General features: G+C 46.1%; 1 protein-coding gene across 3 annotated transcripts in view; it reads right to left on the bottom strand.

Annotated features, from left to right (window-relative positions):
* The window catches only part of nfkb1 (nuclear factor of kappa light polypeptide gene enhancer in B-cells 1), a 59491-nt gene that overhangs the window by 6287 nt on the left and 25704 nt on the right, over positions 1-27500 (bottom strand). For all 3 annotated transcript variants that reach the window (XM_078259989.1, XM_078259988.1, XM_078259991.1), the window contains 12 exons: positions 25749-25853; positions 22366-22457; positions 20653-20791; positions 18534-18689; positions 14508-14627; positions 13756-13908; positions 12112-12241; positions 10014-10128; positions 8718-8922; positions 8343-8512; positions 8143-8245; positions 657-796 (listed from right to left, as the gene is read on the bottom strand). In XM_078259989.1, coding sequence (XP_078116115.1) covers positions 657-796; positions 8143-8245; positions 8343-8512; positions 8718-8922; positions 10014-10128; positions 12112-12241; positions 13756-13908; positions 14508-14627; positions 18534-18689; positions 20653-20791; positions 22366-22457; positions 25749-25853 — 1628 coding nt within the window. The remainder of the gene's footprint in view (positions 1-656; positions 797-8142; positions 8246-8342; positions 8513-8717; positions 8923-10013; positions 10129-12111; positions 12242-13755; positions 13909-14507; positions 14628-18533; positions 18690-20652; positions 20792-22365; positions 22458-25748; positions 25854-27500) is intronic.

The raw sequence follows: 27500 nt of genomic DNA on the forward strand, positions 1-27500 counted from the left end.
CGTGTTGTGTGTGTGTGTGCGTATGTGTGTTGTGTTTTGTGTGTGTTGTGTGTGTGTGTGCGTATGTGTGTGTTGTATGTGTGCGTGCGTATGCGCATATGTGTGCGTGCGTGCGTATGCGCATGTGTGTGTGTAGCGTGTTGTGTGTGTGTGTCTGCGTGTCTTTGTGCGTGTGTGTGTCTGTCTGTGTTGTGTTGTGTGTGTGTGTGCGTGTGTGGTGTATGGTGTGTTTGTTTGTGTGTGTGTGTGTGTGCATGAATGTGTGTGTGTGTGTGTGTGTGTAGCGTGTTGTGTGTGTGTGTGTGTCTGCGTGTCTTTGTGCGTGTCTTTGTGTGTGCGTGTGTGTGTGTGTCTGTCTGTGTTGTGTGTGTGCGTATGTGTGTGTTGTGTGTGCGTGCGTATGCGCATATGTGTGTGTAGCATGTTGTGTGTGTGTCTGCGTGTCTTTGTGCGTGTGTGTGTCTGTCTGTGTTGTGTTGTGTGTGTGTGTCGTGTGTTGTGTGTGTGTGTGTATCTGTGTTGTGTTGTGTGCGTGTGTGTGTGTGTGTGTGTGTGTGTGTCTAGAAGAATATTTTTAAACCTAACCCATGTACGGTGAAAGCATGGAATGGGGACAGAAGCAGATATGGTCCCCGTCCTACCCCGGCCCCGTGTACCTGACTGTTGGTGGCCATGTTGAGAGGAGTGGTTCCTGGGATGTAGCCTTCATCTTCATCCTCCTCCTCCCTCTCTTCATCACAGCAGTCGTCCTCCCTGAAGAAGAGCGGCTCAAAGTTCTCCTTCTGAGGGTCTGCACCTGAAAAACACACACACACACACACACACACACAAAACACACACACACACAAACACACACACACGTTTGTTGCTGCATTGACTTTGTATGTAAATATGTACGCTGAAAACACGGCGGTGTAAATGTGCCATTAGAAAAAGCCAGGCTAGCCGTTTCCCCTTGTTTCCAGTCTTTATGCTAAGCTAACCACGTCCCTGTGTGTGTGTGTGTGTGTGTGTGTGTGAACTATTTTAGGACAATATGAGATCATATTCTGAATGAGTCGCCAGTAATGGCTGATTGAAAAATCCAAAATCCGGAAGCAGCAGCCAGACCCACGTGACGCATTCGTCCAATCAGCTGCTGGTTTTCATTTTTGGGTGACAATCCAGATTAGCGCCGCCTGCTGTTATGGAGACGTATTACATCTCGTCTCTTCACGCTGGCTTCACTGCTGACGGTCGGCGTCTGGTTGGTGTGTAACGGCCTTTAGTCAGTTATGGCGTTTTTCCATTACATGGTACCTGCTCGCCTCGTCTCGTCTCTACTCGCCTCGACTCTACTCGCCTCGACTCTACTCGCCTCGTCTCGTCTCGCTCTCTACTCTACTCGCCTCGCCTCTACTCGTCTCGCCCCTCTCGCTCGCCTCTACTGCTCGCCCATTTCGGCCACTTTACTGCCCGCCTCTACTCGTCGTCATGTCTATCATCTACCGCTCTCGCCTCTACTGCCCGCCTCATCTACTCGGGCCTCGCCCCTACTCGCCCGCGCGACTCGCCTCGCCTCTACTGGCCCGCTACTTACTGCATGCCGCATCGCCTCCCGCCTGCATCTGTCACTTGCTTACGCCAGCCTCGCGATTTCGCTCGCCTGGCCATTGTTTCTACGTACTTCGCTTACTCTCGCTTCTGGCTACTGGGCCGCCTATCGCCTCAAGCTCTACTGGCCGCTCTGCTTTACCATCGGCGCATTGCTTACTGCTGGCTTACTCGCTTCGCTCTACTGCGCATGGCCGCTCTACTGCCGCTTTCTACTGCTCCCGCCACGATCGGCTTTCGCTCTACTGCCGCTTCTACTGGCTACATGACATCGCTTTCGCTTGTCATTGCTTCATTTTCGCTTTTCGTTTCTACTTTCTGCCGCTTACTGTTTCTACTGCCGCCATTGTTTTACTGGCCGCTTTACTTCGCCATTTACTCGCTGGCTTACCATTGCTTACTCGCTTTCTGCTGGCTGTATTGCTCGCTTCTTCGTATACTGCCGCTTACTTCGCTTTCGCTTGATTTCCGCTGACTGGCTGGGCTTACTTCGGCGCTTATCGCTGGCTTTCGCATTGCATTTTGCTGCTCGCTGTATCGCTTACCGCTTCGCCATTTCGCTTCGCTTATCATGGCCTTTATCGCTGTCGCTTATTCGCTTCGCATTTTCGCTTCGCTTTCATTGGTCTTTCTATCGCCGCTGATTGCCATTTACTGGCCGCGAGCTTCGCTGCGCATTATTTCGCTTCGCCGCGATTAGCTTCGCTTTATTTCGCTTGGCTTCGCATTTCGCTGGCTTTCTGCGCTTACTCGTCTCGCTTTACTCGCTACGCTTACTCGCCTTACTGGCTTCTGCTTTACTCGCTACTCATCAGCTTACTGCTCGGCTTACTGCTACTCGCCGCTCATTTCTACTTCACTCGCTGGCCTTACTGGCGCATTTACTCACTACGACACTTACTCGCTACTCGGCTTCGTACTCTACTGGCGTCATCTACATGTGTCTCTACTGGCTCGCTTCATACTCGCTTCTGCTTACTCCTCGTCGCTTACTGGCTGGGCTTTCTACTGCTGCTCGCTTTCTACTGCTTCATCGCTACGATCACATGTGCTTTACTGCTCGTCACTGCTTACTCATTTCGCCTCTACCGCTTCGTTTCTACTGCTTCGCTTCTCACTGTTTCTACTGGCCGCTTACTGCCGCCTACTGCTCGCTCTACTGCCTGCTTCGCTTCTCGCTTTCGACTCTCGGCTTCTCTACTGTCCGCTTTCACTTCGCGGCCTGTCGCTTACTGCATCAGCTTACTCTAGCCTCGCTACTCGCCTCGCCTACTTCGCTCGCTTACTTTCGCTCTACTGGCTTTTCGCTTCTACTGCCTCGCTTCACTGCCCTACTGGGCCATTTACCGTCTTTACTGGCGCATTACTCTCGTCTTCGCTTACTCTCGCTTCGCTCTACTGCTTTCGCGATTGTCATCTATTCGCTCTCCGCTCTCTCATTTCGCCCGCCTTTCACTCGCTGCCTCTACTCGCCCGCCTCTACTCGCGCCTACTGCTCTCGCTACTCGCTGGGTCTCGGTCTCTGCTCGCCCTGCTCTACTCGCTCTCGACTCTACTCGCCTCTCTGCCTCTACTCGCCTGCCTACTGCCTCGCCTCTCGCTCGCCTCGCTCTCTGACTCGCTTCTGACTGTCTCGCTCGTCATCGTCTCGCCTTTACTCTACTGCTTCTGCGCTCTACTGCTCGCCTGCTATTTGCCTCACTCGTCTCGCTACTGCCTCGCTGGGCTTTCTACTCGCCTCTCACTCGCTTCGCCTCTGCTTACTCGCCTCGCACTCTATCATCTACTGCTAGCTTACTCGCCTCGCCTCTACTCGCTCGCTTACTCGCCTCGCCTCTACTGCTCTGCTATCGCTGCTCTACTCGCCCGCTCTACTGCTCGCCTCGCTGCTCGCCATCTCCTCGCGCTCTCTGCCTCTACTCGCCTCGCTCTACTCGCTCTACTACTACTCGCTACTCGCCTCGCTCTCTACTCGCCTACGCCTCTACTCGCTCTCACTGCCTCGCCTCTACTCGCCTCTGCCTCGCCACTCGCTCGCTCTACTCGCTTCTCTACTCGCCCCGCTCACTTCTACTGCTGCTCTACTCGCCTACTGCACTGCCTCTCATCTCGCGCTCTACTGTCGTCTCCACTGCGCACCGCCGCCCACTTCGCCTCTGCCGCCCTCGCTCCCCACTGCCTCGCTCTCTGCTCTGTCTCTGCTCGCACTCGCCTCGCCCCACTGCCTCTACTACTGTCCTCGCCTCTACTCGGCTCCCACTCGCCTGCCTCACTCGCCCATCGCCTCCCACTGGCCCGCCCTACTGCCTTCGGCCCCACTCGCCTGCCTCTGCTCACTGTCTCTACTGCTCCGCCGCCTCTACTGCTCATCTACTCGCCCCGCCTCTACTTACTGCCTCTACTGGTCTCGCCTCGCCTCTACTGCGTCTCGCCTCTACTCGCTCACCGCTCTCTACTGGGCTGCCTCTACTGCCCTGCTCTACTACTCGCCTCGCCTCTACTCGCCTCTGCGCCCACTCGCTCGCCTCACTGCCTCTCTCGCTGCCTCTACTCGTCTCGCTGTCTCATCTCGCCTACCGCTCACGCCTCTCACTCGCCCTCGCTCCATCGCTGCTCTCACTGCTACTCGCCTCTGCTCCGCCCCACCGCCCTCTGCCCCACTGCCTCGCACTCGCCCTCGCCCTACCGTCTCTACTCGCTACTCGCCCTCTACTGCATCGCTCTACTGCGCCTCGCCTCACTGTCTCGCCCCACTCGCCGCCTCTGCTCGCTCTACTGCCTGCTACTCCTCTCGCCGCTTATGCTCTTACCTCAGCCTCTACTCGCTGCACTCACTGCTCGCTTCCATCTCTTTCGTCCTGCCGCTTCTCGCCCTAGCTCTACTCGCTCTGCTTGTCTCGCCTACTCGCTCTGCCCTCGCCTCTACTGCCTCGCCTCTACTCGTCTCGACTCGTCTGCTCTCTACTGCCTCTCGCTCGCACCTCGCCTCTACTCGCTCGCCTCTCACTTTCGTCTCTGCCCTCTACTCGCCTCGCCTCGCCTCTACTCTACTCTCGCCTCTGCCTCTACTCGCTCTCTGCCTCTACTCGCCTCTACTCGCCGCCGCTCGCTCGCCTCTACTGGGCCTCGCTCTCTGCTCGCTCATCACCGCCTCTGCTCTACTCTCCTCGCTCACTCTACTGCCTCTACTGCGCCTCTGCCTCTACTGCTCGCTCATCACTTCTCTGCTCGCTTCGCCCCACTCTCCCGCTCGATCTCACTCTACTCGCTCGCCTGCCTCTCACTGCTCCTCTCGCCTCTACTCGCCTCGCCTCTACTCGCCCGCCTCTACCGCCCCGCCTCTACTCGTCTCCGCCCGCCTCGCCCTCGCCTCACTCGCCCTCCTCGCCCGCCTCACTCGTCTCGCCCCGCCTCTACTGCCTCGCCCGCTCACTGTCGCCTCGTCTCGCCCTACTGCTCGCCCTACTCGCCTCGCCTCCCTCTACTTGTCTCTACTCGCCTCGCCCCTACTCGCTCTCGCCTCATACTCGCGCTCTACCGCCTCGCCTGCCCCACTCGCCTCGTCTCTACTGGCTGCCTCTACTCGCCTCGTCTCTACTCTCACTCGCCTCGCTCTCGCTACACTCTACCGCCTCGCCTCTACTCGCCCCGCCCCTACTCGCCCCGCCCGCTCTCGCCCCACTCCGCCTCTACTCGCCTCGCCTCGCCTCCACTCGCCTCTCGCCTCACTCGCCCTCGCCTCTACTGGGCTCTCTCGCTCGCCTCGCCCGCCTCTACTGCCCTCGCCCCACTCACCGTCTTCGCCGCCTCTACTCGCCTCGCCTCTACTCACCTCTCTTCGCCTCTACTCGCCTCTACTCACCTCTACTCGCCTCTACTCACCTCTACTCACCTCTCTTCGCCTCTACTCGCCTCTACTCACCTCTCTTCGCCTCGCCTCTACTCGCCTCTCTTCGCCTCACCTCTCTTCGCCTCTAGTCGCCTCGTCTCTACTCACCTCTCTTCGCCTCACCTCTCTTCGCCTCTACTCGCCTCTAGTTGCCTCACCTCTCTACTCGCCTCGCCTCTACTCACCTCTCTTCGCCTCGCCTCTAGTCGCCTCGTCTCGCCTCGCCTCTACTCTACTCGCCTCACTGTGCGTCCGTTTTCCATTACAGATTTTAGTACTGCATCAGCGTGGCAGGTCGTCATAGCGGCGCGGCAGTAAACTGCCGTGACCTAACGCGACACAGAACGTGGAAGGTGTGTTGTTGTCAGAAGACACATTTAGTTTCAAATGAAGCTGGAGGCAGCAGAAATAAACACAGCTGGCTGAACTATTTAAAGACGGCGGGTTTGTTCAGGACGCCCCCGTCTGTCACTTTCACGTCACCTTTTGGTATCGCCTCAGCTCGCTGGGAACCTCGACTGAGGTGGTACTAAATAAAGTACCTGTTAGCAGGTACCAGGGACTGTTTTTTCGTAATGGAAAACCAAAAAAGGCGAGTAGAGGCGAGGCGAGTCGAGCAGGTACCACGTGATGGAAAAGCGCCTTTAGTCAGTCAGTCATGACAGTTACGGAAACATGGGGGGAGGGCGAGCTTGTGACCAGTGACATCATGCAGCAGCTCATAATGCACCTTTAATATGATTCTGACTGAGTAGTAAGATATGAATACAATTAAGATTCTGTGGGAATTCACAGATCCAGTTTCTCTTTTTTTAATATTCACCTTAACTTAACATTTAAAGGAATCTACATGTCTGTGTGTGTGCTCAAATATGGTTTCTGGAAAGAAAATAAAGAATAAAATAAGAATTACCGTACTTTCCGGACTATAAGTCGCATCAGTCAAAAAATGCGTCATGAAGAGGAAAAAAAACATAAGTCGCACTGGACTATAAGTCGCATTTATTTAGATATTTATTTCACAAAATCCAATACCAAGAACAGACATTTAATCTGGAAAGGAGAGTTATTAAACTACCCAACAGCCCCCAGAACAAGGGGCTGAATACGGTAGGTGTCCTCTATGTTAACGTAACACATTAACAGTTATTAAACTACCCAACAGCCCCCAGAACAAGGGGCTGAATACGGTAGGTGTCCTCTATGTTAACGTAACGTAACAGCACTGTTGACGAGCCTCTCCCAGCAGCACGTTGTTCCAGCACCCATCTGTGGACTCCTTCCTCCAGCTCTGGCCATCTGGATTTCAGCGCGACTAGCTTTCTTTGTTTTCTTCATTGCAGTAAGACTAACCTTTTCTCCAGTCCCTCACAAGTTTCTCTCTCACTCCAAACTCTCCTTCTGCTGCTCGATGACCGTTTCCGGCTGCGTGTTTTACTACCTGCAGTCTCCTGCAGCTTCTTTTCTTTCTCAGTTGTCTTTAGGAGCAGCATATAGTCCTCACAAGCCTAGAGCGCCTCTCGCGGCTGTAGACGGTAATGTTTTCAGCATGAAATAACATTTAAAACATGTTACATTATATATATGTTGATATATAAGTCGCACCTGACTATAAGTCGCAGGACCAGCCAAAGCATGAAGAAAAGTGAGACTTATAGTCTGGAAAATACGGTACTAAACAGACATTAATTAAGAAGTTCCTCATAATTTTAGAGCACATAGGAGTCATTCTTGATGTCTACTATCTACTATCTCAAACATCTCTCTCAGATCAGGCCAAGGAGGATTGGGAATCGCTGGGATCTCCGTTTTCAATCATGTCGTCGTCCATACTACTACTATGTGCTGCGAATGAATGCCGCCAAATCTGTCGGGTCGTCTTGTAGCGGTGCAACGTATATTCCCGTCCAATTAGATTGACTTTGGTATTGATGATGCGAAAAATAATAACGGTAACTCCACGGAAATTATTTGAAACTGAAGTAACGAGCCTAATTTAGTCAAATGTAAGAGTAGAAATAAAAAGTCGGCACAAAAATAAATATCTGAGGAATCTATTTGAGCACTTCCCATCTCTGGTGTGTGTGTGTGTGTGTGTGTGTGGTGTGTTTGTGTGTGTGTGTGTGTGTATATGTGTGAACATGTGTGTGTGAGAGCGTGTGTGAGCGTGTGCGCACGTGTGTGGTGTGTGTATGTGTGCGTGTGTGTGTGCGTGCGTCCGTGCATGCATGTGTGTGTGTGTGTGTGTATGTGTGTGTATGTCCGTGCATGCGTGTGTATGTGTGCTTGCATCCGTGCATGCATGTGTATGTGTGCGTGCTTCCGTGCATGCATGTGTATGTGTGCGTGTTTCCGTGCATGCATGTGTATGTGTGCGTGCGTCCGTGCATGCATGTGTATGTGTGCGTGCGTCCGTGCATGCATGTGTGCGTGTGTCCGTGCATGCATGTGTATGTGTGCGTGTGTCCGTGCATGCATGTGTATGTGTGCGTGCGTCCGTGCATGCATGCATGCATGTGTGTGTATGTCCGTGCATGCGTGTGTATGTGTGTGCGTCCGTGCATGCGTGTGTATGTGTGCATGTGCGTGCGTGCGGTGTGTGTGTGTGTGTGTGCTGTGTGTGTGTGCGTGCGTGCGGTGTGTGTGTGTGTGTGTCGTACCTGCAGCCATCAGGAGAGCGGTCAGTTTGACGGAGCCCCGCCCTGCAGCGATGTGGAGGGGGGTGGAGCCGTTAAAGGTGAAGCTGTCCACCTTGGTGTTACCCTGCCGACAGAAAACACCACACACACACTCTGATTGGTCACAGATATCCAGTAACACCAATCACCAATCGCCCAGCGTACCCAGTCGGGGTCTGTACCTCCAGCAGCAGGCAGCCGGCCAGCGACACGTTGTCGGCCTCGGTGGCGAGGTGGAGGGCGGTCCGCCCACAGCTGTGCTCCTGAGCCTCCACGTTAGCCCCGCCCTCCAGCAGCTCCCTGAGAGAAGACAGCTGATTGGACAGGACCGCCAGGTGGATCGCACACAGACCTGAAACCATGGCAACAGACGGACAGATAGTCAAACACGTTAAACATTCAGTTTCCTCTTTGTGTGTATGTGTGTGCGCGCTAGCTGTGTGTGTGTGTGTGTGTGTGTGTGTGTGTGTACCAGCTGTGTGTGTACCAGCTGTGTGTGTGTGTGTGTGTGTGTGTGTGTGTACCAGCTGTGTGTGTGTGTGTGTGTGTGTGTGTACCAGCTGTGTTGGTGTGGTCCAGCAGCTCTCTCGTCCCTCTGTGCTGCAGTAAAACCCGGACCATCCCTCCTCCTCCTTCCAGCTGGGACGCCAGGTGGAGCGCCGTGTTGCCATGACGATCCGTCAGAGTTGGGTCGGCGCCGGCCAACAGCAGCGCTTCCAACGCCTCCCTCTGCTTGGTGATCACAGCAAGGTGCAAAGGAGTCTGGGAAACATGGAAGAGGTTACACAGGGAACTGTTGCTTAACGTGTGTGTTTGTCTGTCTGTGTGTGTGTATATGTGTGTGTGTGTGTGTGTGTGTGTATGTGTGTATGTGTGTGTGTGTCCCTGTGTCTGTCTGTGTGTGTTTGTCTATATGTGTGTGTTTGTCTGTGTGTGTGTCTCTGTGTCTTTGTGTGTGTGTATGTCTGTGTGTGTGTGTGTGTATGTCTGTGTGTGTGTGTGTGTGTGTGTGTACGTGTGTGTGTATGTGTGTCTGTCTGTGTCTGTCTGTGTTTGTCTTTGTGTGTGTGTATGTCTGTGTATGTGTGTGTGTGTGTGTGTGTGTGTTAAGTGACAAAAAAGCTTGGATAAGACCAATCAATTTGTTACGTTGCGTGTCAGCTGCGTGGCGTTTTCTATGTCTTTACACCAGAAAGGTGTCTGCTGCTGCTGCTGCTGCTGCTGCTGCTGTTAGCCTTGTCTCTACACATGTATGTTTCCCATAAACATAAACATAAATATATACTGATCTGATTACAGCAAAGACAACGTCGGCAGGATTGACGGAAAAATATGCTCCAGAATATTTCCTTCTGTATTGACAGATGCAATACTAGAAAATCGGTAATTATTATTATTTTTATTTATATTTTTATATATTTATATCTACATTTATATCAAAACCTCGAGACTTTCAAACATCAACATGTCATGTATTAAATGTATTTGTGTCTAAATGACATATAAACATCTTTTCGTGTTCTATGTTGTCTGGAGATGCTTCCAACACGCTTGCGTGTCGCGTGAAAAATAGGCGTCGGTCCTATTTCTAGCACGCACGCGTCAAGCCACGCCTGAGACGTGCGTGTCACGCAGGCAGTGTGCAGGAGGCCTAAGTGAGTTTCCTTCTTGCTCCTTCTACCTTTAACCAAAGAGCTCCTTTATCCCTTAATCCCTAACTTAGAAAGCTTCCTTCTTTGATCCCTGCATCCTTATCCTCATCCTCATAAGCGTCCTCAGAGCTACCTGTGAAATGTGGATTTCCTGCCCAGAGATGCAGCAGAACAGAAGGCAGAGGTTGAGTAGTTTAGTACCTGGTAGAGGTGGTTCCTCATGTTGAGCACCTCCTCTCCAGGAAGAGCAGAGACCACCTGAGTCAGACTCTTCAGCGCCTCCTGCTGGCTGTGGAGGACTGCCAGATGGAGCCCACTGACGGGAGAAAAGAGAGACTTTCTATTTCATTTTAATCTAAGCTATACAATTGTCCTTCAAGAGGAACATCTAACTATAAATCGGGGATCTCTGTACGTGCGTCTGTTGTCTTTCAAGTATCTCGTGAACTGGGTACCCAATGAACTTGGGGTTTGGAATTTGGGGCGTTTGACGTGACATCTTCTGTGTCTACCCCTTCACAATAAAAGCCCAGCTGACATTCACTCAGAGCTTTTCGCTAAGAGGAACCTCAATTAAAAGGCATTTTTGCAGAGACTAGATATGAAAGAAAAGCCAGACAATACATAGTATTACGTTTCGGACAGGGGGGGTTGTATAACAAGTACTTTGGGGTCCTTCTGTAAGTTATTTCGGGGTACTATGTTTCATGAGAAAGCTATAGCAGCAACCAACCAAAAAAACCAACAAAAACCAAAAAAAAAAAAGAAAAAAACACAACAAAAACCTAAAAAAAACAAACAGAAAAACACAAAAACCTAAGAAAAAATTAGAAAAACCCAACAAAACCTAAAAAAAATAGAAAAACACAACAAAACCTAAAAAAAATTAGAAAAACCCAACAAAAAACCTAAAAAGAAATAGAAAACCCAACAAAAACCTAAAAAACACAGAAAAAAACAACAAAACCTAAAAAAATTTAGAAAAAACACAACAAAAAACCTAAAAAACAACAAAAACCTAAAAAAATAGAAAAACACAAAACCTAAAAAATAAATAAATAGAAAAACCAACAAAAAACCTAAAAAAATAGAAAAAAACCCAACAAAAACCTAAAAGAAATAGAAAAAAATAAAAACCTAAAAAACCCCAGAAAAAAACCAACAAAAACCTAAAAGAAATAGAAAAAAAATAACAAAAACCTAAAAAAACCCAGAAAAAAACCCAACAAAAACCCAGAAAAAACCAACAAAACCTAAAAAAATAAATAGAAAACCAACAAAAACCTAAAAACCAACAAAAACCTAAAAGAAATAGAAAAAATAACAAAAAACCTAAAAAAACCCAGAAAAAACCAACAAAAACCTCAAAAAAAATTAGAAAAAACCAACAAAAACCTAAAAGAAATAGAAAAAAAACAACAAAAACCTAAAAACAAACAGAATAGAAAAACCAACAAAAACCTAAAAAAAGAAAAAAAAAGAAAAACGAACAAAAACCTAAAAAAAATTAGAAAAAAACCCAACAAAAACCTAAAAAAAATAGAAAAAACACAACAAAAACCTAAAAAACCCTAGAAAAAACACAACAAAACCTAAAAAAATAGAAAAACCAACAAAAACCTAAAAAAAATAGAAAAACACAACAAAAACCTAAAAAATAAATAGAAAAAAACCTAAAAAACCTAGAAAAACCAACAAAACCTAAAAAAATTAGAAAAAACACAACAAAAACCTAAAAAAAATAGAAAAACACAACAAAAACCTAAAAAAAATAGAAAAACACAACAAAAACCTAAAAAAATTTAGAAAAACCAGAAAAACCAACAAAAAAACCAACAAAAACCTAAAAAGAAATAGAAAAAAATAACAAAACCCCAAAAACCCAGAAAAAAAACCAACAAAAAACCTCAACAAAAAAATAGAAAAACCAACAAAAACCTAAAGAAAAAAAAACAGACAAAAACAACAAAAACCCAGAAAAAACAACAAAAACCTATAGAAAAATACCAACAAAACCTAAAAAAACCCGAACAAAAAACCTAAAATAAATTAGAAAAAAAACAACAAAAACCTAAAAAAAAATAGAAAAAAAAACAACAAAACCTAAAAAAATTAAAAAACAACAAAAACCTAAAAACATTAGAAAAAAAAATAACAAAAACCTAAAAAAAAATTTGAAAAAAAACAACAAAAACCTATCAGCGGAAAAAGTTTTTTTTTAGTTGGACCGAGAAAAACAAAAAGTTGTGGGCGGGAGGACAACAGGAGGGTTAAATGTGTGTTTTAGTGCGTTACTGACGTGTCTCCGTCCTCGTCCTGCGCGGCCATCAGGGGGCGCTGTGCAGCCAGCAGGTACGCTGAGTCTCCGGTGACCGAGTACTGAAACAGAGCCTCCAACTGTCTGCTGGTCGCCTCCACCAACCGCTCATCTGCGTCATTTCAACACACAGAAAAAACATCTCATTTAAAAGTTAAATGTCAGTGGTTTTTTCCAAGAGGGTCAGCTTCTCCTCACAACGCGTAGCTTCTATGGAGCCATGTCGATGCTACCAAGCCATCACCTCCCGTTAGCATCCCGTTAGCATCCCGTTAGCATCCCATTGACTGCCATTCATTCTGACGTCACTTTGACAGAGAATACCTTCACATCTGAAGCGTTTAAAGACTCTATTTGTCCGTTGTTTATTTCTAAAGAAACACGACGATGTATAAAAGGCTCCATTACCTTGTAGCTCACGTTATGGCTCCGTAGCAGACGTTTTTATAACAATAGGCTAACGATTGGGTCATAACCACGAGACTTCCTGTCTCATAGTAGAGGAGTTACCGTATAGTACAGGAGAAGCTCTCAGGCAGTTTGGACTTCCATCAGCTGTTTAAGTGTAATGACTAATGTTAACTATCATTTTAGTGATCAATAATGAGCCTGTGTCTATGTTATCTCCTTACATATACCTACGCTCTCCGTCTCTGCTAGATTGGGAATGATTGAGATTTCTCTTGGCACAGCTACCAGAAGACTTCCAACTTTCAGACAGGTTGCTCACGTCACATCTACGTCTTCAAGCTCAGTTGGAGGCTGCTCAGTAACGCTCAGCCATCACCGGGAAAGAGCTTCTAATGTCCTTCACTGGTCTCCGTCCAGAGACACGGGACCTGGTGGTCCATTTCTGTAACTGTCTATGCAAAGCGCCATCACTGGACAATATTCTGCACTATACATATTTATTTATTTATTACTCTCTGTTGCCTATAACTAATTCAATTGTTTTCTATTTCTTATACTATGTGTATTTTTTCTCGTATGTCTACTTAATGTGTATTTGTGTTATTCTGATGTGTGTACATTTTTATAAATGTTGAGCTGCTGTAGCACAGGAACTTCCCCAGTGTGGGATTAATGAAGTCTATCTCATCTTATTTCTCAGTATGACTATGTTCAGAAGATTGTGGCGTCCGGTGACTTTCCCGCGCAGAAACACGAGTGAAGATAATGACCTCTTCGTCATCCAACATCCGAGTTAGACTTCCTAAATCCTTGAGTCCAAGTCATGAGGACGCACCGACAGTGTTGTTGTAATTACTTAGAATTCCTCACGGGGGCGACAGAAACTACGTACTGTAGCTTTAAGACAGAAACTACGTACTGTAGCTTTAAGACAAACTACGTACTGCAGCTTTAAGACAGAAACTACGTATATATATATATATATATATATATATATATATATATATATATATATATATATATATATATATATATAGTTTCCTTCTATTTTAGTTGGACTGGAGAGTGCTCAGATTAAGCCATCTGAGCCGTTTGTTTTGCATGTCTCCATCACATCTTTTATTGATTATGTGTATAAATGTGTAAACCAATAAACCAGACTAGAAACCAACAAGAGATCTCCTTGAGTGGATTAAAGTCTAAATTGACACGTACCTCCGTGTGCTTCTGGCTCGTCCACACCGACCCCTCCATCCTCAGCCGTGTCCCCCGCCTCGAGGCCTCCCGGCTGGGCAGAAGCTCTCAGCACGACCCCCGACCCCGAGTCATCGTCAGGATCGCTGTCGTCAGCTTCGTCGCCCTCAGACGCTTTAACACATTTATATTTTGGTTAGTTTCCTTCAGCCACAAGTCTTAGATTTTACAATTAAGACTTTAAGGATCTTTCTTCTTTTCTTTAAAAAAATAAATAAAAATAATAATAATAATATGTATACTCTTTATTGATCCCCAATGGGGAAATTACAACATTCCCAATATACACACACACACACACACACACGCTCAGGTCCTATACATGCACTAATGGAGAACAGGCCCTGAGCGGTTCGGTGCCTTGCTCAAGGACACCTTGGCAGTGCCCAGGAGGTGATCAGCTACCAGTCCACCTCCGTATTTCGGCCCGACGGGGACTTGAATCAGCGTCCCTCCGGTTCCCAACATAACTCCCTAAGGACTGAGCTACTGCCACCCCTTAAACATGTCTTTATTGAGTCATGAATGTGTACATCCATAGGTGTATGCTTACACGAAATACATACAGCATATGTTAATCTCAACACCGTATAGTACAGATGGCACACTACAGGCATTAGGAGTACGTTATCTTATTTGGACAGTCAGTCCAGCTAGTTATCACTACAAACCCAATTCTCAAGCAAGTTGAAGAAAACACTCCAAAATCTCACCGTGTTTGATGCCGCCGCCTCCTCCTCCTCCTCCTCCCAGACCAGCTGAGTATCCTGTAGAGAAACCACCACCTCCTCCTACTCCTCCATAGTTGTAGGTAGTGAAGCCCTGGAAGTAACCTGGCGGATATATCAAACACACCCACAACATCAGAGAGTGACACGAGAGCTGTGTTGGAAACTGTTCCCTATCACAGACATAGTTCCCTATTTAGTGCGTTCTCCATGTTGTAGAGGTGTTCCAATTCTCCGCTGTTCATTTCATTCACTATACAGTCCACTATAAAATACCCACAATGCACTGCTCATTTGAGTGTACAAATGATGTACCCTACATGTTACTCCCGTATCCCACATCATTTCACTTCATTTTTGTCAGCAGGCTTTCGTTTCTAAACAGTAGAAATGTAACATGCAACGTCTGTCTGTCTGTCTATACCAGGGGTGTCAAACATACGGCCCGTGGGCCGGATCAGGCCCGCAAACGGGTTTAATCCGGCCCACGAGATGATTTTGTAAAGTATAAAAATGGGCTGCAATTTTTCAAAGAAACTGCTTTTCCAATTGCATCCACTGGATGGCGCAATAGCAACTGTGTTAAGCAAGCAAACTGTTTATACCGGGGCAGAGCAAGTAGGTCAAGCAAGTGCAGCCAGTTTGTTTTGCCCGCGATATTTATTACGGCTTCTACGTTTAACATGATGTGCTTTGGCGCCCTCATTGCCCCAATACGTCTCTGTCAAAAAAGAGAAAAGTGGATGCAGAGTGTTCCAAGAAAAATGATCATCCTCCTATTTATTCACGGAAGTGAATGGGAAAGCTGTATGTTTGGTGTGTTCACAGCATGTTGCAGTGCTGAAAGAATATAACCTTCGTCGCCACTATGTGAGTCTTCATGCCGACAAATATGACAACTTTCAAGGACAGCGGAGAAGAGAGAAGGTGAATGAACTGTTGGCGGGTCTGAGGAAACAGCAGTCTGTGTTTACTCTCAGCCGAGACATCAGTGACGCTGCAGTGAAAGCTAGCTACCTCATTGCTAATGAAATCACAGTGGCTTCAAAACCATTTAGTGAGTAAAAACATGCATGATGAAGGCAGCGGAGATTGGGTTCCCTGAAAAGCGCCAGGCTTTTGCAAATATCAGCCTGACAAGAAACACAGTTGCAGACAGGATTTCCGATCTTTCAGTGGATTTGGACAGCCAGTTGAAGCAAAAAGTAAAGTCATGTGTTGAGTTTTCAGTTGCAATTGATGAAAGCACGGACATTACAGATGTTGCACAACTGGCCATTTTCATCCGCGGAGTTGATGACACATTGACCGTCACCGAGGAGTTCGTGGAGTTGGTGCCGATGACAGATACAACGACAGCAGCTGATATTTTCACCGCACTTGTCGGCGCGCTGGACAGGGTCGGAGTGGACTGGTCCCGCGCTGTCAGCCTGGCTACAGATGGTGCGCCCTCAATGATCGGGAAAAAAGCAGGCGTTGTGACAAAGTTCAGAGAGAAAGTGTAATCTGCAATGGAGGACGTGATTTTTGGACTTTTCACTGTATTTTGCACCAGGAGGCTTTGTGTTGCAAGTCATTAAAGATGGATAACGTCATGAAGGTGGTCATCCAAACTGTTAATTTCATCCGATCCAGAAGCCTGAATCACGGCCTTCTCAGAGAGAAAGACCACGTCTGTGGCCTGCCGTACCACACTGAGGTAAGATGGTTAAGCCGAGGTGCTGTGCTGAGGCGTTTCTTTGATTTACGAGAAGAAATTGAACAGTTCATGGAAGAAAAGGGCAAACCAGCGTTTCATTTCATTTCATTTCATTCTGCAGAATGGATGCAGGACCTTGCATTTATGGTGGATGTTACAGAGCACCTGAATAACTTGAACAAACAGCTGCAAGGGCACAACAAAGTTGTCACGCAGTATTAGGACAGCATACGTTCTTTCAAGTTGAAGCTGTCATTGTGGGAGACGCAACTTGCCGGTGGTGATGCCGCTCACTTCCCCCGTCTGAAGAATGTGTGCGCGACCCAACATGTGGCAGACATGAAGCGGTTCAAAGATAAAATAACGGGAGTGTTACGGGAGTTTGAGCAACGCTTTCAGATTTTTGGTGAACTGGAGATGCTCGCCATTCACCGTGAATCCCTCTGATCTGCCCGTCAGCGTCCAACCTGAAGTAATAGACTCGCAGTGTGACTCAGACTTGAAGCTGGCTTGGACACATTTTATCAGAATCTCTTGCCAGGTTACCCCATCTTGACAGCCCTCGCTGCAAAACCTTTGTGCATGTTTGGAAGCACGTATCTTTGTGAGCAGGTTTTCTCTGTAATGAGCGTGAATAAAACAAAGCTGTGCTCAAGGCTCACGCACAAGTACTTGAGTCACATCCTGAAGGTGGCTGCCACTCAGGATGTGACACCTGATATTGATGCGCTGGTGAAAGCTAAAAGATGTTCGGTATCAGGAGTCAAATAAACTCTGCAACCCCACTTAAAGTGCTGCATGAGACACCCTGATATACTTCTGTGATCTGTGATATACTTCTGTGACCTGTCTGTGATATACTTCTGTGACCTGTGATATACTTCTGTGACCTGTGATATACTTCTGTGATCTGTGATATACTTCTGTGACCTACTTCTGTGACCTACTTCTGTGACCTGTGATATACTTCTGTGACCTGTGACCTACTTCTGTGACCTGTGATATACTTCTGTGACCTGTGATATACTTCTGTGACCTGTGATATACTTCTGTGACCTGTGATATACTTCTGTGACCTGTGATATACTTCTGTGACCTGTGATATACTTCTGTGAATCACTGAGGCATTGTGTGTTTGCGTGTTCTTTGTCCTCCAGAATTGTCAAATAACTTGAGGTGTTTTATGATTAATAGTGATGTTGTGCTTTTGGACACTGCTCCAGCTTTATGTTTATATGTTTATATGTTGACTCTGGTTCTTGCACTTGTTTGGGGAACAGGATTTCATTATTTTTATCTACATTTCTGCCTGAGAAATGACACATGTCTACAGAACAGGACATGTTCTACTGGTTGGACAGTATAACATATATAAATAAGGACCATGTCTACAGAACAGGACATGTTCTACTGGTTGGACAGTATAAATATATAAATAAGGACCATGTCTACAGAACAGGACATGTTCTACTGGTTGGACAGTATAACATATATAAATAAGGACCATGTCTACAGAACAGGACATGTTCTACTGGTTGGACAGTATAACATATATAAATAAGGACCATGTTTACAGAACAGGACATGTTCTACTGGTTGGACAGTATAACATATATAAATAAGGACCATGTCTACAGAACAGGACATGTTCTACTGGTTGGACAGTATAACATATATGAATAAGGACCATGTCTACAGAACAGGACATGTTCTACTGGTTGGACAGTATAACATATATAAATAAAGAGAACAGGACACAACTTTTCTCTCTTCTCTGATTCGTAGTGGACCCGTGCGATGACGTGCACTAACGTGTGCACGTGGCACGGTAACCGGCCAATGAAACATGATCATTACAGCGTTTCAAGCTCTAAATCAAACACAACTAAGACACACAGCCAACAGACGGGACGCAGCGCTCCACAATATAAACTAAATAATGCATACTTATTGCAACACTTTCAATATATTGCGAAAACGATATTGAGTCGATACATCTTGAACCCCTACATGCCACCTTGCCATCGAGGGACCAATGGGAACGGTTTTAATCCACGTGGAGAAAAGGAACCACCCACATGTCCAGGAGAATATAGCGAACAAGCGGAGGGGCCGTGAGGGACTGTAAAATGTGAAACCACCAGGGAGGAGCATCTTTTCAGTCCGCTGCAGCGTCTGAATGTCATGTCATTTTCATTATTACATCTTTTTGTTAATCGTCATTGGACCAAAGCCTCTCCTTTCTCAAAAACCCAAAGAAAACGCAACAAATGTCCAAGAATTTCCAGGTTTTATTATATTTTAGACATTACCTCCTCCTCCTGCAGAGCCTGGTCCTCCTCCTCCTGCAGCTGGGCCTCCCCCTCCTCCTCCTCCTCCTCGGTACACACCTCCACCTCCTCCGTGACCGCTGAAGTCCTGGAAGTTTGGCAACGTCTTCTGTCTCTTCCTCTGCACCTCCTCCTTGTCTGAACACACAGGATTTACTTTTCTGTTATTTGCTACCTAAACAAGAAGCTTCCTTTCCTTACCAATGTCTTTTTCTTGCTTTCTAACTAGTAAACATCTTTGCTTCTAGTTTTCTAAGTCGGCTTCTTCCCCCTTAAATAGGATGCTTCCTTCTTTGCCCCCTAAACAAAACGCCTCCTTTCTTTCTCTCCAACAAGGAAGTGTCCTTGCTCCCTAAATGGTCACTAACTTTCTGGATGAGTTTCTTGTTCGTACTTAAAGGACAATTGCGGCGCAAAATGAACCTAGGGTTTAATAACAAACGCGTACCGAGTCTCTGGGATCTGTTTTCATGCTAATCGAAGGAGTCTCTAGCTTTTAACAAGCTACTGCAAACCAGGTGTTAGCTGCTAATGCTAGCTTTCGGGGCACATGGTAAATCCCTATTTGATACCACTAACGAGGCTCGAAATATCACCACACTTCAACGGTAGCATCATGAGGGTCCCTACATGCAAACAGAAGCATTGAGAACTTTGTAAGTGTACAGACAGTTTATTACAAAAAGATAGATTATGAAGACTGTAGCGTTCGTCTTTACATTCGGGCGCCATCTTAGAAAACCCTCAACGTAGAAAATAGCGATTTACCAAGTGTCCCGAAAGCTAGCGTTAGCAGCTAACCACCGGTTTTGCGGTAGCTTGTTAAAAGCTAGAGACGCATTTGATTAGCATGAACATGAGAACGTTCGACTCGGTATACACGTTATTAACGCCGAGGGTCATTATGCGCCGGAATGGTCCTTTAACTCCAAACTAGAAAGCTTCCTTCTTCACTCCCTTAACAGAAAGTAAGCTTTCTTGCTAACTCAATCACTCGGTGCCTCATTGCCTTCAGGGTGAGTTTCCTTTTAGCCCCCGGCCTCCTGAATAGAAAGCTTTCTTGCCTCCAACTAGGAAGTTTCCTTTCTTGCTTCCTTATTAGAAAGCCTTCTTTTTGCTACCTGAAAAGGACGCTTCCTTTCCTTACCAATGTAATGATCTTGTTGTCTGACTAGAAGAACATCTTTGCTTCTTGCTTCCTGAGTGGGTTTCTTTAATGCTCCCTCCCCCATTAACAGGAGCTTCCTTTTTTTGTTTCCCAAACAGAAAGCTGCCTTTCTGGCTCCCTAAATGGTCACTAACTTGTCCATTTCTCACTAACTTAGTCCCCTCTTTGCTCATTGCTTTCAGGATGAGTTTCCTTTCATGCTCTGCAACTAGTCAGCTTCCTTGCTCCATAACTACAACGCTTCTCTTGCTCCTTGATCGCGAACGCCCATTTCACACTGGCTGCGTGGCGTGTCCGTTTTTATTTCGGCTCCCATGTTAACAGGTTAGAGCGTGCACACTGCCTGCGTGACACGCACGTCTCAGGCGCGGCTTGACGTGTGCATGCTCAGAAATAGGACCGACGCCTATTTTTCACGCGACTGGAAGCGTTTCCAGGCAACATAGAATACGAAAAGATGTGTATATGTCATTTAGACACGAATACATATTAATAAATGACATGTTGATGTTTGAAAGTCTCGAGGTTGATATAAATGCAGATATAAATGTCATTTAAAAAAATTATTATTACGGATTTTCTAGTATTGCACCTGTCAATCCAGAAGGAAATATTCTGGAGCCTATTTTTCCGTCAATCCTGCTGACGTTGTCTTTGCTGTAATCAGATCAGAATATATTTATGTTTAAGGGAAACATACATGTGTACAGACAAGGCTAGCAGCAGCAGCAGTCAGACACCTTTCTGGTGTGCAAAGACATAGAAAACGCCACGCAGCTGCTACGCCACAGAAACGCCACGGTCACGCCACGCAGCCAGTGTGAAACGGGCCTAACTTGTGAACGTCCTTGCTCGTTTTCCCGGTAACCAGGAAGCATCGTTTCCTTACGGGGTGATGTCCTTGTTCTCTCTCTGTGGAGCTACCTGACCTACCGATGATCTGAGGGTGGTAGGTGAAGGGTTTGGGCTCGCTGGTCTCGTTGTCAGACTTCCTCTTCAGCTGGACGAACACGGACGTCGGCTTCTGCAGGTTCAGGTCTCGGTACTTCGGAGTCTTGAACACGATGGCGAACTGTCAGCACAGACCATAACATGGTTAGATAAAATGAACTACGCAGGACTACTATGAATAATAGAGGGTGTCCCAAGTCTCCCAATCCACAAATCTATTTGACTTTCGATATTTTGACTTCTTCTATTCTTTCAGCAGGGACGACAATGCCAACAGATGGCAGACGGGCACTTAAACAGGGTAGTTTAAACACATAATGAAGGAGCTCTATGGAAGGGAACACAAAAGGTTCAAAAAATAAGAAAGGTCCAGGTGTGTGTGTGTGTCTCTGTCTGTCTGTCTGTCTGTCTGTCTGTCTGTGTGTGTGTGTGTGTGTGTGTGTGTGTGTGTCTCTGTCTGTCTGTCTGTCTGTGTGTGTCTGTCTGTGTGTCTGTGTGAATGTGTGTCTGTCTGTGTCTCTGTGTGTGTCTCTGTGTGTGTGTGTGTGTGTGTGTGTGTGTGTCCATCTCTTCTTGAAAAAAGTCAAAAAGCTTTTTAACTTTTTTCAAGAAGAGTGCCATGGACCTTTCTTCGTTTTTGAACTTACAGTTTGAGTTTCTCAGAGTTTACTAGGTGCAGATAGTTGCTGTGAAGTCCCATCGGAGCAGACAGGCTTTAACTTTGTTGTTTGTTTCCATAACTCCCTCACGGGGAAAGCAAAACGTTTCCACACGGAGACTTCAGGGAAGCAGGAGGATTCTCCAGTTCTGTTATTTCTCTGTCATCTGCGACTACGGCAGTGGCCATGGTGACTGAAAAACAGCAGCTGCAGGCTACCGCTAAGCTGACGTTACACTGTGTCTTTAGCTGCATCCTCCCAGCCGCTAAGCTGACGTTACACTGTGTCTTTAGCTGCATTCTCCCAACTGCTAAGCTGACGTTACACTGTGTCTTTAGCTGCATTCTCCCAGCCGCTAAGCTGACGTTACACTGTGTCTTTAGCTGCATTCTCCCAACCGCTAAGCTGACGTTACACTGTGTCTTTAGCTGCATTCTCCCAACCGCTAAGCTGACGTTACACTGTGTCTTTAGCTGCATTCTCCCAACCGCTAAGCTGACGTTACACTGTGTCTTTAGCTGCATTCTCCCAACCGCTAAGCTGACGTTACACTGTGTCTTTAGCTGCATGCTTCCCAGCCGCTAAGCTGACGTTACACTGTGTCTTTAGCTGCATTCTCCCAGCCGCTAAGCTGACGTTACACTGTGTCTTTAGCTGCATGCTTCCAGCCGCTAAGCTGACGTTACACTGTGTCTTTAGCTGCATTCTCCCAGCCGCTAAGCTGACGTTACACTGTGTCTTTAGCTGCATTCTCCCAGCCGCTAAGCTGACGTTACACTGTGTCTTTAGCTGCATTCTCCCAGCCGCTAAGCTGACGTTACACTGTGTCTTTAGCTGCATTCTCCCAACCGCTAAGCTACGCTGTGGCTCTTTGTTTTTCCTTCGGACGTGTGCAAGTAGATGGGGGTGGACAGAAAAAAAAATACCGGGGGAATCGCCCGATCCTGCTTTTGACTTCGATCAAAAACGAAAGCTAAATTTGATCGATTTTCGAGTGATGCTCCTCATGACTTGTATAAACTGTAGTAACACTGACCTGTCTGTGGACGTCTGTGGGGGAGAAATCTCCCAGAGCCTCCCAGGTCAACCCCGAGTCATCTTCTTCATAGAACCGAACCTGGATGTCATCTGGAAACACACACACACACACACACACACACACACACACTTGTGAGTATAAATGTTATGTAAATGTTTGTACCTTTGATGTATGTTTGATGTTAATAACAGAGACCCCAGGAAGAGTAGCTTCTGTTTAAGACAGACAGAAGCTAACGGGGATCTTAAAAAACAACCAAACACACTATTTACACTAGACGCCATTTGTATCGTTTACATAATTTTCAAGAAATATTGGCGTTCTCTACACATTTATTTTGAGCCTTCACCTACTGAAAAACTAATGTTTGTTGTTGAGCTGACCCGAGTGTAAGTCTGTGAGCAGGTCACCAGATCAGCTGCTGCTTCTCTCTTCTCAAAACAAGACGCAACAGCAGCAGCGGGACAAAAACAACATCATCCCTAGCCTGTGTTGCTCTCTTCCTCCTGCAGGATTTAGTTCATTAAGCCGGAGGGGAATTCCCTGAAGCTGGACTTCCTCCAGGAAAACAAAAAACACTGCTCTGACCAGGAAAAGGTCAGAGTCACAGATCCACTTCACTGCATCCAAATAAAGCTTCAACCAAAACAACAAGGCTATGTTCACAATTTCAGATTATTGGACTTTCAAAGACGTTTTAAGGACCCACAGAAACCCTGCTGATAAAATCACTCAATGCTCCTTTAAAAACGCATGTGTGCAGAGGATTTAACGAACCCTCCAGCAGGTGGCGATATGGGATACTCTCCACCGTCGTCTCTCTACATACTACTCTCCACCGTCGTCTCTCTACATACTACTCTCCACCGTCGTCTCTCTACATACTACTCTCTACCGTCGTCTCTCTACATACTACTCTCCACCGTCGTCTCTCTACATACTACTCTCTACCGTCGTCTCTCTACATACTACTCTCTACCGTTGTCTCTCTACATACTACTCTCTACCGTCGTCTCTCTACATACTACTTTCTACATACTACTCTCTACCGTTGTCTCTCTACATACTACTCTCTACATACTACTCTCTACCGTCGTCTCTCTACATACTACTCTCTACCGTCGTCTCTCTACATACTACTCTCTACCGTCGTCTCTCTATATACTACTCTCTACCGTCGTCTCTCTACATACTACTCTCTACCGTCGTCTCTCTACATACTACTCTCTACTGTTGTCTCTCTACATACTACTCTCTACTGTTGTCTCTCTACATACTACTCTCTACTGTTGTCTCTCTACATACTACTCCGTTGTCTCTCTACATACTACGCTCTACCGTTGTCTCTCTACATACTACTCTCTACATACTACTCTCTACCGTCGTCTCTCTACATACTACTCTCTACTGTTGTCTCTCTACATACTACTCTCCACCGTCGTCTCTCTACATACTACTCTCTACTGTTGTCTCTCTACATACTACTCTCTACCGTTGTCTCTCTACATACTACTCTCTACCGTTGTCTCTCTACATACTACTCTCTACTGTTGTCTCTCTACATACTACTCGCTACCGTGGTCTCTCTACATACTACTCTCTACCGTCGTCTCTCTACATACTACTCTCCACCGTCGTCTCTCTACATACTACTCTCTATGTACTACTCTCCACCGTCGTCTCTCTACATACTACTCTCTACCGTTGTCTCTCTACATACTACTCTCTACCGTTGTCTCTCTACCGTTGTCTCTCTACCGAGCTGATATGAAGTGAAAATGAAAATCTTTATTCTACTTTCTGTCATTGCTTTGCAGAAACCAGAAAAGGAAGAATGATAAATCAAACCTGTGACCTTTGTCTGAACTTTGGCATTTTATGTGTAAATGTTTTTCCTCAGTAGGGCCGCACAATACATGTGACACATTTTATTGTCATCTCAATATTGTCTGTCGCAATAACCATATTGCCAAAGGCTGCAATATATCGGGAAAGACACTCCTGAGATTTTCTATCAGCAGACAAACTGCTCCTCCTGTTTGACCCATTTTTTATATCAGAAATTTGGGTTTCTGCTCGACAAAAATGTCGGAAAAAGCTTCAAAAAGGCGCTGAAAAACATCGACAGACATCAGAAAAAGTGACAAAAAGAGAGCGAGTGAGCGCACATAAAGAGGCTCAGTCCTTGACGTAGAAGTTGCGGGTTGTGTTTTTCTTTTTCTACACTTTTCTCAACGTTTTTGTTGATTTAATTCCAATTTTTTTGTCACTTTTGGTGATGTCATTTGTCAACTTTTTTCAACGGTGTTTTGTAGGGGTGCAAGAAAAAAATAAATAAATAAAATCAAGATTTTTTTTTATTTTATTTTTTTTTAGTTTACGTGCAAAAATATTGACAGTGGTTCATGTTTATGTTGTGTTTAAACCCCCTACCGCTAGATGGCTATGCTGAGACACCACTATTGTCCTCGCCTAACAGTGCCTAGCAGTACCTAGCAGGGCCTAACAGTGCCTCACAGTGCCTAACAGTGCCTAGCAGGGCCTAACAGTGCCTCACAGTGCCCAACAGTGCCCCACAGTGCCCAACAGTGCCCAACAGTTCCTAACAGTTCCTAGCAGTGCCTAGCAGTGCCTAACAGTGCCCAACAGTGCCTAACAGTGCCTAACAGTGCCCAACAGTGCCCAACAGTGCCCAACAGTGCCCAACAGTGCCTAACAGTGCCTAACAGTGCCTAGCAGTGCCTAACAGTGCCTAACAGTGCCTAACAGTGCCTAACAGTGCCTAACAGTTCCTAACAGTGCCTAACAGTGCCTAACAGTGCCTAACAGTGCCTAACAGTTCCTAACAGTGCCTAACAGTTCCTAACAGTTCCTAACAGTGCCTAACAGTGCCTAACAGTTCCTAACAGTGCCTAACAGTGCCTAACAGTGCCTAGCAGTCATGTCTTTGTTTTAAATATTAGTTTTTCTAAAATTATACTTTAAACATACAATACATACATACTTTGTGACGAAACAATGAAAAACGTTATTTAATCCTATGAAAATGACAATATAAATGTTAGACCTTTGTGAATGAAATTTCAGACTTTTAAGGCCTCATTTTAAATATTATATCAAAGACATTTTTAAAACTTTGACACCCTGCTTTTATATTCAATCTGTTCAATAACAAAGTTGGAGATGATTTCCTTTCATTAGCAGTTTGTTGTTTTATCAGAATACTGAAAGCAGCAGAACCTGAGAACATTAATATCTGATTATTTATCGCAGTTATATATCGTTATCAACATATTCAACAACGTTACGGCATATTTTCCTCATATCTTTTCCCTTATTAAGCTTAGGGTTTGTCCCGAGTGTCTAAAATCCCGTCTCACCTTTCTGGACTTTGTCACAGAGCAGGTAGACCTCCTCTCCTCCGCTCACGCAGCCAGCGGTGCGATCCATCCTCACGATCTTCAGGTTGGAGGCGTTCGGAGCCTCTGAGGGAAGAAAGAGACACAGCAGGTCGGTCAGTGGAGAGAGAACAGAGATGTTGGACACTAAATACAATCCCCTGTTGTCATGTACTGTGTGTGACAGACAGACAGAGAGACAGAGTGACAGAGAGAGAGAGAGAGACAGAGGGGGAGAGAGACAGAGTGACAGAGAGAGAGAGAGAGAGAGAGAGAGAGACAGACAGACAGAGAGAGAGAGAGAAGTGGACAGAGACTAAATAAAACTATAAAAAGCCGTCTTGGTTCATCTTTCCACTGTTCCAACAATCACCACTCTGGTTTGGTTGAAATAAACCCTTAATTCACCCATTTACATGTGGAGATATGCTGGCTCTATACACGCTAAAAGTCCTGATTATTTACATGGAGTCTGGTGGAGATATGCTGGCTCTATACACGCTAAAAGTCCTGATTATTTACATGGAGTCTGGTGGAGATATGCTGGCTCTATACACGCTAAAAGTCCTGATTATTTACATGGAGTCTGGTGGAGATATGCTGGCTCTATACACGCTAAAAGTCCTGATTATTTACATGGAGTCTGGTGGAGATATGCTGGCTCTATACACGCTAAAAGTCCTGATTATTTACATGGAGTCTGATGGAGATATGCTGGCTCTATACACGCTAAAAGTCCTGATTATTTACATGGAGTCTGGTGGAAATATGCTGTCTCTATACACGCTAAAAGTCCTGATTATTTACATGGAGTCTGGTGGAAATATGCTGGCTCTATACACGCTAAAAGTCCTGATTATTTACATGGAGTCTGGTGGAGTTTGGTGATGGTGATTTCGGGGCTGTTTCATGTTAAACTAAAAGGATCTTACTCTTTAACTAAAAGGTCTATCTCTGTAGGGGTCCTTCCCACAGATTGTTGTTGCCATCAGTCACTTAGACACCGAAACATAGGGTCCAGGATGAAAAAACAAAAATAAAATGACCAAATACCATATCTATGGAAAAAGATCTGCTGTGTGGGCACTACCTGAGTGTTTAATCTGTCTCTTATTTATCTTGTGTGTCACCACAAGTTGTGCATCGTCTCAGTCATATTTTCCAACTGACAGAACGACTCATCTGTGAGTCACCTTAATATCTATAGTGCGTGTTTTAGCAGAGTTTTAAATTAGGGCTGCAACTAAAGATTATTTTCTAGAATAATCATTTGTGTGTGTGTACGGTGTGCGCGTGTGGTGTGTGTGTTTGTGTGCGTGCATGTCTGTATGTGTGTGTGTGTGTGTGTACGTACGTGTGTGTACGTACGTGTGTGTGTGCGTGTCTGTATGTGTGTGTGTGTGTGTGTGTGTGTGTGTGTGTGTGTGTGTCTGTGTGTGCGTGTGTGTGTGTGTGTGTGTGCGCGTGTGTGTGTGTGTGTGTGTGTGCATGTGTGTGTGTGTGTGTGTGTGTGTGTACGTATGTGTGTGTATGTGTGTGTGTACGTGTGTGTGTGTGTGTGTCTGTGTGTGTGTGCACGTGTGTGCGTGTCTGTATGTGTGTGTGTCTGTGTCTGTGTGTGTGTGTGTGTGCGTGTCTGTATGTGTGTGTGTGTGTGTGTGTGTGTGCGTGTGTGTGTGTCCCTTGCAGGTTTTAATCTGGCCCACATATCAGTTTAGGTTTACAATAACTTTA

The sequence above is a fragment of the Sander vitreus genome, chromosome 10, assembly GCF_031162955.1.
Source record: "Sander vitreus isolate 19-12246 chromosome 10, sanVit1, whole genome shotgun sequence".
Classification (NCBI taxonomy): domain Eukaryota; kingdom Metazoa; phylum Chordata; class Actinopteri; order Perciformes; family Percidae; genus Sander; species Sander vitreus.